At 42.9% G+C, this 13466-nt stretch overlaps 1 protein-coding gene across 2 annotated transcripts in view; it reads right to left on the bottom strand.

Moving 5' to 3' along the window:
- UBE2R2 (ubiquitin conjugating enzyme E2 R2) overlaps positions 1-12032 on the bottom strand; it is a 114495-nt gene extending 102463 nt beyond the window's left edge. For both annotated transcript variants that reach the window (XM_047065553.1, XM_047065564.1), the window contains exon 1: positions 11853-12032. In XM_047065553.1, coding sequence (XP_046921509.1) covers positions 11853-12029 — 177 coding nt within the window. In that variant the 5' untranslated portion in view covers positions 12030-12032. The remainder of the gene's footprint in view (positions 1-11852) is intronic.
- Positions 12033-13466: the final 1434 nt, after the last annotated feature.

Here is a 13466-nt window from a genome sequence, read left to right as displayed (position 1 = left end):
TACACATCCTCAAGTAACTTTTCCAGTTTTACCACTTACTAGTACTATTTTTAATTTAAGGAACCTTTCTGTACATAACTTATTCCATAATTTATCAACAAAAAAATCTTCAGAAAAAAGTTACATAAGGTGGAGATTTAATTCAAAACTCAGGACGTGCGCTCATTTTAAAGCCCTTTTAATACAAGATTCTTTGAATCTCAAATCCAAATTCTACATAATTTCCATATCTTCAACAAGACATTTCTTTCTTTGTGTAGCCAATTTTGTCATTCTTATTCAGAGTAAATGTTGAAATATGATTAACAAATTCCAAAGAACTAAGGGTGGGAACCCTGAGGACATAGTTATACTTTTTGTTGTTGTTGTTGTTTAACATTAGCACTGAAGTTTTTCCACAGGGCTTAGTCCTTAACAGCTTGAAGACATCATTATCTTTGTTTAGCCAATGGGGGAAATGGCAGTTGAGTGATTAAGATCAAGATGGGCCTAAGTAATAAGTGTTTTGATTTGTTTTTTTTTTAACTCAACTACCAGAATTCAAATGAGCTTTGCCCCCTCCAGAGCAAATACCTCAGGAGGCTGGCTATATACCCACTCCAACAATGCTACGCCCACAGTGCTCAAACAATTCAGAATTTTTTGAGAACTGCTTTCAAAGCTTATTGTACAACTTCATACTGTCTTTGTTAGTGGCTAATCTTTACTTCTCTGTAGTGTGGACTTTACTTTGTCGCATTTAATATCCAAAACTGATTCAGTGAGATTCAACTTGGTAAATAGGGTAAATAACCTGAGTAATACTATTTTTGAATCAAAAATGACATGTGTGGGGTGCCTGGGTGGCTCAGTCAGCTGAGTGGCCAACTCTTGAACTCATGAACCATGAGATCATGACCTGAGCCAAAATCAAGAGTAGGACGCCTAACCTTGACTGAGCCACCCAGGTGCCCCTGGTTTCTAAATTTTTAAGTTATTCTATTTCTACAAAGGATTGCTACATATTGCCCCAACTGCTATAACTTTGCCAATTCTTAATATTATTTTATAAATGAGGCTACGGTTATTTTCAACAAGACAGTAATTATTCAATATTTACAATCTGAATTACTATGTGTGTTACTAAGTGAGCCACGCTTAGTATAAATTAGGATATTAGGATAAATTAGGATAAATTCATGGAATTTATCCCTCAAATTAAACATCAGCTGCCCATGAAGCAAATACAGCAAAGCAGATAAATGAATTATGAAAGTTGGAAATGCAGACACAGAACAGATGAAAACTATGGTACTAATCTAAAGATGCTTAAAAAAAAAATTAAAAAAAAATAAAGATGCTAGAAGTAGGAATATATCACTTTAACACTCAAATGAAGGAACAAAAAAGTTTTAACCTTAAACTGCTCAAGTTTCCTATGGTGCTTGAATATAGTAAGAAAAGTATTACAGCATTGTGCTTTAGGTTTTTTTTTTTAATGTTTATTTATTTTTGAGAGAGACAGAGACAGAGACAATACAGGTGAGGGGCAGAGAGAGAGGGAGACAGAGGAACAAACCCAAGCAGGCACTAACAGCAGAGAGCCTGATACGGGGCTAAAACTCAAGAACCATGAGAGCATGACCAGAGCCAAAGCTAGACTTCAATAGATTAAGCCACCCAGGTGCCCCTAAGGCATTATTATTATTATTTGTTTAATATGAAATTTATTGTCAAATTGGTTTCCATACAACACCCAGTGCTCATCCCAACAGGTGCCCTCCTCTATGCCCATCACCCACTTTGCCCTCCCTCCCACCCCCCATCAACCCTCAGCTTATTTTCAGTTTTTAAGAGTCTCTTGTGGTTTGCCTCCCTCCCTCTCTAACTTTTTTTTTTCCCCTTCCCCTCCCCCATGGTCTTCTGTTAAGTTTCTCAGGATCCACATAAGAATGAAAACATACAGTATCTGTCTTTTTCTATATGACTTATTTCAATTAGCATAACACTCTCCAGTTCCATCCACGTTGCTACAAAAGGCCGTATTTCATTCTTTCTCATAGGCATTATTATTTCAAAAGCATAAATCATGGGGCGCCTGGATGGCTCAGTTGGTTAAGTGTAGGACTCTTGATTTTGGCTCAGGTCATTATCTCAGTTCATGAGAGATCTCACAGTGCATGAGAGATCTCACAGTTCATGAGATGCAGCCTCGCATTAGGCTCTCCACTGACAGCACAGAGCCTGCTTGGGATCCTCTCTCTCAGCCTCCCTCTGCCCCTCCCCTGCTTGCTCTCTCTCAAAATACACAAACATTAAAAAAATAATAATAATAAGGGCACCTGGGTGGCGCAGTCGGTTAAGCTTCCGACTTCAGCCAGGTCACCACCATCTCGCGGTCCGTGAGTTGGAGCCCCGCGTCAGGCTCTGCGCTGATGGCTCGGAGCCTGGAGCCTGTTTCCGATTCTGTGTCTCCCTCTCTCTCTGCCCCTCCCCCGTTCATGCTCTGTCTCTCTCTGTCCCAAAAAAAAAAAAAAAAAAAAAACGTTGAAAAAATAATAATAATAAATAAAAGTATAAGCCAATACTGCATTAAGAAACGTAAATCCTGGGGCGCCTGGGTGGCGCAGTCGGTTAAGCGTCCGACTTCAGCCAGGTCACGATCTCGCGGTCTGTGAGTTCGAGCCCCGCGTCGGGCTCTGGGCTGATGGCTCAGAGCCTGGAGCCTGTTTCCGATTCTGTATCTCCCTCTCTCTCTGCCCCTCCCCCGTTCATGCCCTGTCTCTCTCTGTCCCAAAAATAAATAAACGTTGAAAAAAAAAGAAACGTAAATCCTCCCCCTACGACCCAGCAATTGCACTACTAGGCATTTATCCACGGGATACAGATGTGCTGTTTCGAAGAGACACATGCACCCCCATGTTTATAGCAGCACTATCAACAATAGCCAAAGTATGGAAAAAGCCCAAATGTCCATCGATGGATGAATGGATAAAGAAAATGTGGTCTATATATGTACAATGCAGTATTACTCGGCAATCAAAAAGAATGAAATCTTGCCATTTGCAACTACGTGGAACTGGAGGGTATTATGCTAAGTGAAATTAGTCAGAGAAAGACAAAAATCATATGACTTCACTCATGTGAGGACTTAAAGAGACAAAACAGATGAACATAAGGGAAAGGAAACAAAAATAATATAAAAACAGGGAGGGGGACAAAACAGAAGAGACTCATAAATATGGAGAACAAACTGAGGGTTACTGGAGGGGTTGTGGGAGGGGGGATGGGCTAAATGGGTAAGGGGCACTAAGGAATCTACTCCTGAAATCATTGTTGTACTATATGCTAACTAATTTGGATGTAAATTTTTTAAAAATCATCAAAAAGGGGCGCCTGGGTGGCGCAGTCGGTTGAGCGTCCGACTTCAGCCGGGTCACGATCTCGCGGTCCGGAAGTTCGAGCCCCGAGTCAGGCTCTGGGCTGATGGCTTGGAGCCTGGAGCCTGTTTCCGATTCTGTGTCTCCCTCTCTCTCTGCCCCTCCCCCGTTCATGCTCTGTCTCTCTCTGTCCCAAAAATAAATAAACGTTGAAAAAAAAAAAAATTAAAAAAAAAATCATCAAAAAAAAAAAAAAAGAAATGTAACTCCTATCATCCTCCCACCATCATTTCTGTGAGAGATATAGTATCATTTCTAATCCCAAAAGTAGTTTTCTCAGACTTCTATTTCTCAACAGTGGCACTAACCCACTGGCCCCTTAAAGTAATTAGAAAGTTACTATTAAAGTAACAGTTTTGCCAATTAAAAAAAAAAAATCATTCTGCAACAGGATTTATCATTCTCTAATTGAAGTAATCCAAAAACAAAAAAAAATCTCCTTTTTCCAGTGAACTTAAGATATAAACCAATGTCATCATAACAATCTTGACCCATAATTTGGAGGGGCAGATATTACCCTTGTGACCTTTAAACTTAAGTAAAATTTTAAATAGTTCCTTATAAAAACTCCGTAACTCTGATTTTCTTTTTTACAATATTTACTTATCAATTCTGAGAGCACATGCACACATGGGCAAATGAGAGCAAGGGACAGAAAGAATCCGAAGCAGGCTCTGCGCTCACGGTGCAAAACCCGTCAGGGGCGGACCCTATGAACCAGGACACCACAACCTGGGCTGAAATCAAGTCAGATACACTCACTGACTGAGCGACCCAAGCACCCCCATAAATTTGATTTTCTTAAAGCTCCACTTTTATACCTTCAAACATATCCTAAGTGGCAAAAGATCTCAGTAAAAGAATAACACAGGCTTCAGAGTCCAGCAGTCTGGTACTACAATTTGGTATTTAAACTTTCTAGCTGAAGACCCCTGGACAACTTAAATGAGCTATGACTCATTCTTCCTATATGAAAGTAACAGTAACCACACCTCACACGATTATGAAATATTCCTATAAAGGATGTGGCACATTGTAAGCTTCAATAAATGTTAGGTACTAATATCTATAATACTGTACTTAGTAGTGTGTATCCACAATTAGATATGGCATTCAAAGTTTTTAGTACATTTGTGTGCTTGGTTTTTAATATGTTTTAAGTATTCATTCTACTTACCTTGCCAACAGGTTCACAACAGTAATTCAATTTACTATTTATAACAAAAACATTTTTATATTTGTTATTAAAACAAATCAAGTATAGTATTTAAAGTGGACTATTGTCTACAAACCTTAAATATGTATCCCAAAATCTGAGTTTTCCAATTTTAATATGGAATAATATTTATATATCAAACCTTGGGAATCTGAACTAAAATTATCTCTTTAATTTCGTATCTATCATTCCTTTCACTTCAGAATCACCTCACTTAAAGGTACATAAGCATAAACTCTGAATGACAAATTTCTTACTGAATAAAGTTGAAATAAAATAGTTGTGTTGACAGAACACATCCAAAGAGGCTCAGTCTTGCTCTAACATCTCTGTAGTTGTATGTGAAACAGTCCAAAAGAAGTTCAGGAACATAAAAGAATTAGATCTTTTAACTATGACCTTTCAGCAAGGTGGAATTCTGTAGTCCTAAACCCTGAATTTATAACTCTTCCTGCTATTTCCCCCTAACTAGCAGAGTTGGACCAATTTGTTAGATGGCCTCCTTTATTTCACTTGTCTCCCACAAGACAGGTTCTTCTGGAACCTTAAACTAGGATTAGTAATACTAAATTGCAAAGATGGAACAGACGTTTTATCATGACAGATTGTCATTATGTTGACAAATGCTCTAATGGGCCTCCAAACTTTAAAAGGTTTGATTTAGGGGCACCTGGGTGGCTCAGTCGGTTGAGTGTCTGACTTTGTCTCAGGTCATGATCTCATGGTTCAGGAGTTCAAACCCCACATGGGGCTTGCTACTGTCAAGCCTGTCAGCAAAGAGCCCACTTAGGATCCTTTCTCCCCCTCACTCTGTACCCCCCCCACTTGTGCTCTCCCAAAAATAAACTAATATATATTTTTTTAAATAATAAAAATAGGGGCGCCTGGGTGGCTCAGTCAGTTAAGCTCAGGTCATGACCTCAAAGTTTGTGTGTTGGAACCCCACATCAGGCTCTGTGATGACAGCTCAGAGTCTGGAGCCTGCTTCAGATTTTGTGTCTCCCTCTCTCTTTGCCCTTCACCTGCTCACACTCTGTCTCTATCTAAAAAATAAACATTAAAAAATAATAATAAAAATAAAACAGTGCCTTTTAAAAAAAATAATAAAAATAAAAGGTTTGATTTAAATTACCATTTACAATTGTGTGAATAATACCTACACCTCATATTTTAAAATCTACACAAAGATTTTTAAGATTATTCATATAAGGTCTAAGGTTACCTATCCTAACACTTTCCTTACTCTCTATAAGTTACTCTTCATACAGTGCTTTGCCTTTGATGAATACTCAGTATTATTTACTAACACAAATCTCTGAAACACAAGAATCAACATGCTGCAAACAAAATATTAACTAGGACTCAAATTCTTCATTCAAAAAGAAACTATACTTATTTTATCAAATTTAAGACACTGATGCTAGCATTAAAAAAAAAATTATTACAAGATTTCAATGGGAGGTTCTCTCACAACTAGATCTCAAGTGCCACCTGGCTGATGGGATTTAAGACTTCATGGGGGTGCCTGGGTGGCTCAGTTGGTTAAGCATCTGACTTTGGCTCAGGTCATGATCTCATGGTTGGTGAGTTCGAGCCCCACATCAGGCTCTGCACTGACAGCAGAGAGCCTGCTTCAGATCCTCTACTCCCTCTCTCTCTGTTCCTCCCCCAAACTCGCTTGTATACTTGTGCTCTCTCTCAAAAATAAACATTAAAGAAACAACAAAAAAAAAAGACTTCACGGATTTTAAGACACATCCCAATTTCCAACAAGTTAAAAACTAAAAAAAAGAGGAAAAAAAACCATTTTGGAATCAGCTTAATATGGTAAAAAAATATTCTATAAAATACTGAGATGCGGGGCACCTGGATGGCTCAGTGCATTGAGCAGCCAACTTTGGCTCAGGTTGCAATCTCACAGTGTGAGTTCAAGCCCCTACTCAGGCTTGCTGCTGTCATCACAGAGCCCACTTCAGATCTTCTGTCCCCCTCTCTCTGCCCCTCCCCCCTCTCAAAAATAAAAAATAAACATTAAAAAAAAAAATACTGGGGCACCTGGGTGGCTCAGTTAAAGCATCCGACTTCGGCTCAGGTCATGATCTCACAGTTTGTGGGTCCAAGCCCCACGTTGGGATCTGTGCTGACAGCTCAGAGCCTGGAGCCTGCTTCAGATTCGGTGTTTCCCTCTCTCTCTCTCTCAAAAATAAATACACAATGGGGCGCCTGGGTGGCTCAGTCAGTTGAGCATCTGACTTTGGCTCAGGTCATGATCTCACGGTTCGTGAGTTCGAGCCCCGCGTCGGGCTCTGTGCTGACAGCTCAGAGCCTGGAGCTTGCTTCAGATTCTGTGTCTCCCTCTCTCTCTGCCCCTCCCCTGCTCATGCTCTGTTTCTCTCTGTCTCAAAAATAAATAAAAACATTTAAAAATAAATAAGTAAATAATAAATACACATTAAAAAATAAAATACATACGGAGATGCTATACTTATGCCATGGTGGGGGGAGGTGGTAGGAGGAACACTAAAACTACTAAATTTACTACAGTAGTGCCCCAAACCACTAGACATTAACTATGTTTCCATTTATAGTGTTGCCTTAGTTCACTCAGCACTCAAGACAAGTTCAACTTCCAGAAAAGGTTACAGCTAAAAGCACTAAGAGGTACTCATTCTCAAAGTAACTGAGAAACAATTAAGAATTAGGATATTGACAGACTCATCATACAACTGTTTAAAAAAAAAAAAAAAGCACTATGCTTATAATTTTAAAGTTAATTGTTAAGTTGCCTATCCAAATCCTTTAAAACAGGAATTCTTAACCTGTTAGTTAACCCTCTAAAAATGTATACAAACTGGGGTGTCTGGCTGACTCAGTTGGTAGAGAATCTGACTCTTGATCCCACTGTCATGAGTTCAAGCCCCACTTTGGGTGCAGAGCCTACTTTAAAAAAAGAAAAAGAAAATGTATGCAAACCAGTTTATATGTGCTAATATTTTCCCAAAGAAAATGGTTTCTCAAAAGGATCCATATAACAAAAAGACTAAGAATCAATGTCTTCCCTTTTTTAGGTTTATTTATTTATTTTGGGAGAGAGAGCCCGTGCACGTAGAAAGAGCAGAGAGAGAGAATCCCAAGCAGGCTCCTCATGATCAGTGTGGAGCCTGATGCAGGGTTCAAACTCATTAACTGTGAGATCATGACCTGAGCCAAAATCAAGAGTGGGGCACTTAACCAACTGAGCCACCCAGGCACCCCAAGAATCACTGTCTTAAAATAACTGTTTCAATTTTATATTAAGAATTAGTCACAGGGGCTCCTGGGTGGCTCAGTCCATTAAGCATCCAACTTCAGCTCAGGTCGTGAGCTCACGGTTTGTGGGTTCTGGCCCCAAGTAGAGCTCCGTGATGACAGCTCAGACCCTGGAGCTTGCTTCAGATTCCGTGTCTCCCTCTTTCCCTGCTCCTCTCCTGCTCATGCTCTCTTAAAAATGAATAAACGATAAAGGAAAAAAAAGGAAAAGAAAAAATTAGAGTCACAAAATAGAGTATGCTATAATCGGAAGGGCATTGCCAGACACTAAAGGTAAGCCTGGCAAGGTTTTTTGTTGTTGTTGTTTTGTTTTTTCTGAGGGGGGCAGAAAATAGATTCATTTATTCTAGAACAAATGAAAATGATGCATAGCCATTATTTAAAAAAACTATCATTGAAGAGTTTCTTTAGGGGCGCCTGGGTGGCTCAGTCAGTTAAGCATCCAACTTCAGCTCAGGTGGTAATCTCACAGTTCATGGGTTTGAGCCCAGCATCAGGCTCTCTGCTGAGCCTGCTTCAATTCAGATCCTGTGTCTCCTTCTCTCTCTCTCTCTCTCTCTCTCTCTCTCTCGCAAGCTTAAAAAAAATTTTTTTAAGTTTCTTTAATATAAATCAAGTGTTAAGTCTGATAAAGAAGCTCCTACTAAAGAAAATTTTGAGTATATAGTACTTTGTAAATTATCAGTTTGAAGTTTTCTACAAATGGAAGGCACCTATATTTGACTCTCAAATACTGAATAAAATTAAAACTACAAAAGGTTAACTGCAATATTTTAAGTTTTCTGTATCATTTAAACTTTTATGTTACACACCTCACGAAAGAGGCACTATCTTTCTTTTTTTAATCTCTCCACCCAACATGGGGCTTGAACTCAACAACTCCGAGATCAAGAGTCACATTTTCTACCAACCGTGACAGCCAGGTTCCCCCTTAGGCACTCTCACTTTCTGATCTCTAGACTCACTGCTACCATGCTTTCAGATAAATAATGCAGGAGTTCCAAGGAGGTTCTAGCCCAAAGCAGCCATTCTAAGTTATGATCATTAACAGGACTTACTTGAAAAGACAGTACTTTTTAAAGGAATGAGGTAAACTTGTTAAAAGTCATCATTAACTAACTGCTCACTTGATCAACAATTTATTCTTCCATTGACAATAAAATTCCAACTTGCTCCACAGTAGCAAAATTACGTTCAGAGGTATTCTCTATTCTAAGCTATATTCTACTTTGTGTTTTGTAATGATTGATCCCTAGAGGAAAAAGTCGAATCAGCAAAGAAGTTCACTCGGTAAGTCTAAGAGACCAAGAAACTGGACAAAAAGCAAGGCCAAGAAAGATTTTAGAATATCCAGAAAAACAGGCACAAGAAACTACCTATGCCTATCATACATCCAACACCACCACCCCCCGGCCCGCCCAAAGCTAAGAATCACAGACTTGAGAGATTTAAAAAAGACAACATGAATCCAAAATAAATTTGTGAAATACAGGTCTCACAAGTCTCTACCACAACAGATGCCATAGTTAGAACAGACTGGAGCCAACTATTTCACGGTGAAAAAGATCAGTAAGAAGCCTATTAATATGTAAAAGTTAAAGGAGTAACATGGAAAATTTAAAGAATGGTGGTTCCACTGCCTTCAGAAACTACAATCCAAAATAGAAAAAAGAATTTAACTTGAAAATAAATTATACTAAATGTTCAAGAACTATCTGATAAGGGAGAATAGTGGTAGAAAAAGGTCTGTGCCAACTTTTAACTGCAGCTGTAGTGGAACACACTAAAAGCCTTGTTTTAAGACAAAAGCAGTGAAATAAAAAACAATGGTTTTAGACCTATCACAAGTGTCAACTGCTCATGACCATAACTTTGGCTTTTTCCAATGAAAGACTTTTGGAATAAAGGGCCATACAATAAGGAATAAAGTATAAGAAAACAAAATTGACAAAATTCTCACACAAGACTAAAACATAAAACCTACCTAAGAATTTTCATACATTTTAAAATATCATAATTGAAGATTAAGAAATTAACATATACAATGAAATTCAACCATTCTTTCTAAAGAGGATTGAAATGACAAAACACCTAACTGAAATCAATGTAGGGAATCCTACATTTTAAAATTAAAATTAAAAGTTAAAGTTAAAATTCCAGTAGGGAATCCTCTCCCCATACTACTTCTTTCAAACTGAGAGGATTCTCCACAGTCCTTTTCCTGTTCTTTCAGCAAAAAATACAATTTGCAGCCCATTATTTCCTTTCACATAGTTGTTTTTTTTTAAACACTGAGATGGAGATCATTCTAATTAGTACCCACTCACCTTGACTATCCATTACCCCAAACAATGACACTTTATGGAAATTTAAACTTTATGCCACTAAATTTAGCCAGCAGATACAGCAATACCTTCTTCAATTTGTCACTAATAACTGGTACATTAATACATGCATCTAAAAAAGTACAGTGTATGGTGACCACAAAAGATTAAGCATACAGTTCGTAAGGGTGCTGCTCTAAAAATGTATTTTCACTAGATATTCACTGATTATCACAGGCATGAATATTAAACATCCCCGTCAATTCTTCACATTTTCTACAAAGTTGACCCAATTTCAAAGCTGACACTGAAGTTTCTACCTTTAGAAGGATAGAAAAACAAAAGTAATTGGGTAGTCCTAAAAATGTACATCATAACTACATGACTAAGATACTCACTTAAAACTTATGCCAAGACAGCCCCTCCCTTCAAAGCAAACCAAGATTGACTCACACTGCTCTATTTTACTTAATTTTGGAAATAAAATTAAATGGATTCCTTAGCACTAATTTCCTGTCTGCCTCCACCATTTGAAACATTCCACCTTCAGTCCGTGATCATCCCCACAAAAATGATAAAATAAAAACAAAAACAAAAAACTCTCAATACCTCCAAGTTATTTACGTTGGAATAGAAAAAAAAAAAGAAAATCAATGGATTCAGGAATGATAATAACCACTGTCTTAAATCGGGGGTGGCTATGGAACAGTCCTACTCAGTGAAACCATCTCACCTCAGATGATACTTTTCATCTGTGAGACCACCCCATCTGCTAAAGCTAACCACCTGGGTAAAACGTTTCAATTTTGTCTCTCTTAAGTGGGAGACGATCAATCTCCTGTACACGTTACACCGTCTACAGATATTTCTACATGCGGGGGGGGGGGCAGTAAAGTTGGTGGCAGGGTGAGGACAAAGGGCATTTGAAACACCATTAAGTAAACAGAGAAAGGAGAACAGAAAGGGGGCTAAATCAGCGTTCCCTCCAGTAAGATAATGGCCAGAAAACGCAGGCACCCTTATTTACCACCCCTAGGGTCCTATTCATTACCGCCCACTGGAATGTAAAGTTGTAACTACCACCACGCAAGAAGCCCATCAAATCCTCAGAGTGTCAGGTCACTAGGCAGACTCTGGAATGACAGACTAATACCCTTCCCCCACCCCCACCCCCCAAAAAAGAAAGGTCCAACCCAGTAAGTGCAGGTCACTCTGCCCTCTGGGGCAGTTCCAGCCGGCGCGGGGAAGGTTCGGATGGGAAGACAAGAAAGGAAAGCCCACCTTTCTTCCCACACACCCTCAGCTGGGGAAACAAAACAAAGACAGCCCTCCTCCGCCGGTAGCCACTACCCTAGCCAGAGAGGCTTTCCTATTTCCCGGTGCAGTCTGGCCTCCCGCCCCCGCCCCCATGACAAAGAAAAGGCACTTGGTAAGCAAGGCCTTCCTGCTTCCACGGATGGGGGGAGGGGGCTGTCGAGGTGAGGAGCCCCCTCTACACACTCGCGCTCACACTCTGGGCCCCGCAAGCGACAGGGAGCCAAGGCCTCCGCCTGGGGAAGTCAGGGCTGGGAGGGGTGGGGGTACCTTGAAGTAGCCGCCTTCGTAGAGGGTGTTGGGGGGTCCGAAGATGGCAACCTCCCAGTTGTAGAGGTCGGACTCATCCACCAGGGTGATCCGGAAGCCCTCCACCGGCTCCTCCTGCAGGGATTTCAGCTCGAGCATCAGGGCCTTCTGCGAGCTGGTCATCTGCTGCTGGGCCATCGCGGCGGCGGCGGCGCCGGGCCGGAGCCCCAGTCCTCTCGCACCGGCCGGGCCGGACCAGGCCCCTCCCCTCCGCTCGTCCTCGCCCGGGCCGCACCGGGCTTGTCTTCACACACCCGGCGGGCCGGACCAGGCCCCAGACGGCCCGTGGGCCGGCCCGAGTCCTCCTCACACACGACGCGGGCCGGACCGGGCCCTTTTCCTCACACTCGGGCCAGGCGGGGGGAGGGGCTGAAGGAGTTAGGGGAATTCGCTCCCGGTCCCGGGCCTCCCCCCCCCGGGGGGGGCCTCAACTTGGCGGGGGGGGGAGGGGGGAGAAGGGGTGGAAGCGGAGGAGGGCGGCAAAGGGCCGGCGATGGTGAGGGGAGGGGGCCGAGCCGGCCCGGGAGCGCCGCGCTCGCTCGCCCTCTCGTTCTCCTCAGGGGCTGCTGGGGCCGAAGGGCGCGCGGGGCCGGAGGGCGGGGGGAGCGCGGCGCGCTGGGGTCTCGCGGCGGCGGCGACGGCGGCGGCGGCGGCGGCGGCGGCGGCGGCTGCGCGGGGGGAGGGGCGACGACGGAGGAGGTGGAGAAGAGCTAGAGCGCCTCGCGCCGCGGGAGCGACGGAGCCGAGAAGAAGGAGGGAGGGTGAGAGGGAGGAGGGGCGCGCGCCGGGAGGGAGGGCGGCTCTCGGCGGCGGGCGGCCCGACGCGCGTGCGCACGCCCCTCCCTCCCCCGCCCTGCTCGCCCTCCTCCTCCTCCTCCTCCCCCTTCCCCGCCTGCTCTCCGCCACCAGGCGCGGTGGCGGCGCTTTGTGACGCTGACGCGTGTCCCCCGCCCTTAAAGGGCTAAGAGGCTGTGGGGGCGGAGGGTAGCCACAGGGGATGCCCTTGGCCCCAAATGACGGTTGTGCGGCTCGACGCCGCGATTCCTGGGGAGCTCCCGGGAAAGGACCACTGGTCCTAGAGTTGCCCAGCGCCTTCCCTTCCTCTCTGTATGTGTATCCACAGGCTTCGCAGCCATCCGCCGACGAACTCTGTTCCTCTGCAGGTCCCTCCCCGTGACACAAAGTCCGCCGTCCCTGCACTCAGTAGGTGCTTGACAAGAATGTGCTGAGTTTATGGGACTTATGGGCAGGAACAATTGTCCCGACATATCTTTTGCAGGGCCCTTAAACTAGTGTGTCCTTGGAGGGCAGTGTGTCACCCGGGGGGGGGGGGGGGCGATTCCCATCCGAGAAATGGGGAAGGCAGATAGGCCAGCTTCTACTTCTCTTAACTACAAAGAGGAAGTTGTGGGAAATAAAGAGAGAAATAATAACTCAGACGGAACCTGGGTTCCTGGCCCTTCTCTGTGATTTGGGGCAAGTGCTCTGGCTATCCCTCAGTTATTGGTAAAATGAAATACTGTGAGGGTGCTTGGCTAGCTCAGTGGAGCATGCAACTTCATCTTGGGGTTGTGG

The sequence above is a fragment of the Lynx rufus genome, unplaced genomic scaffold (genome assembly GCF_022079265.1).
Source record: "Lynx rufus isolate CCGP_SWC_20201006 ecotype Redwood Valley unplaced genomic scaffold, mLynRuf1.p SCAF_10, whole genome shotgun sequence".
NCBI classification, from domain to species: domain Eukaryota; kingdom Metazoa; phylum Chordata; class Mammalia; order Carnivora; family Felidae; genus Lynx; species Lynx rufus.
This window is presented reverse-complemented; position numbering and strand designations above follow the sequence as displayed.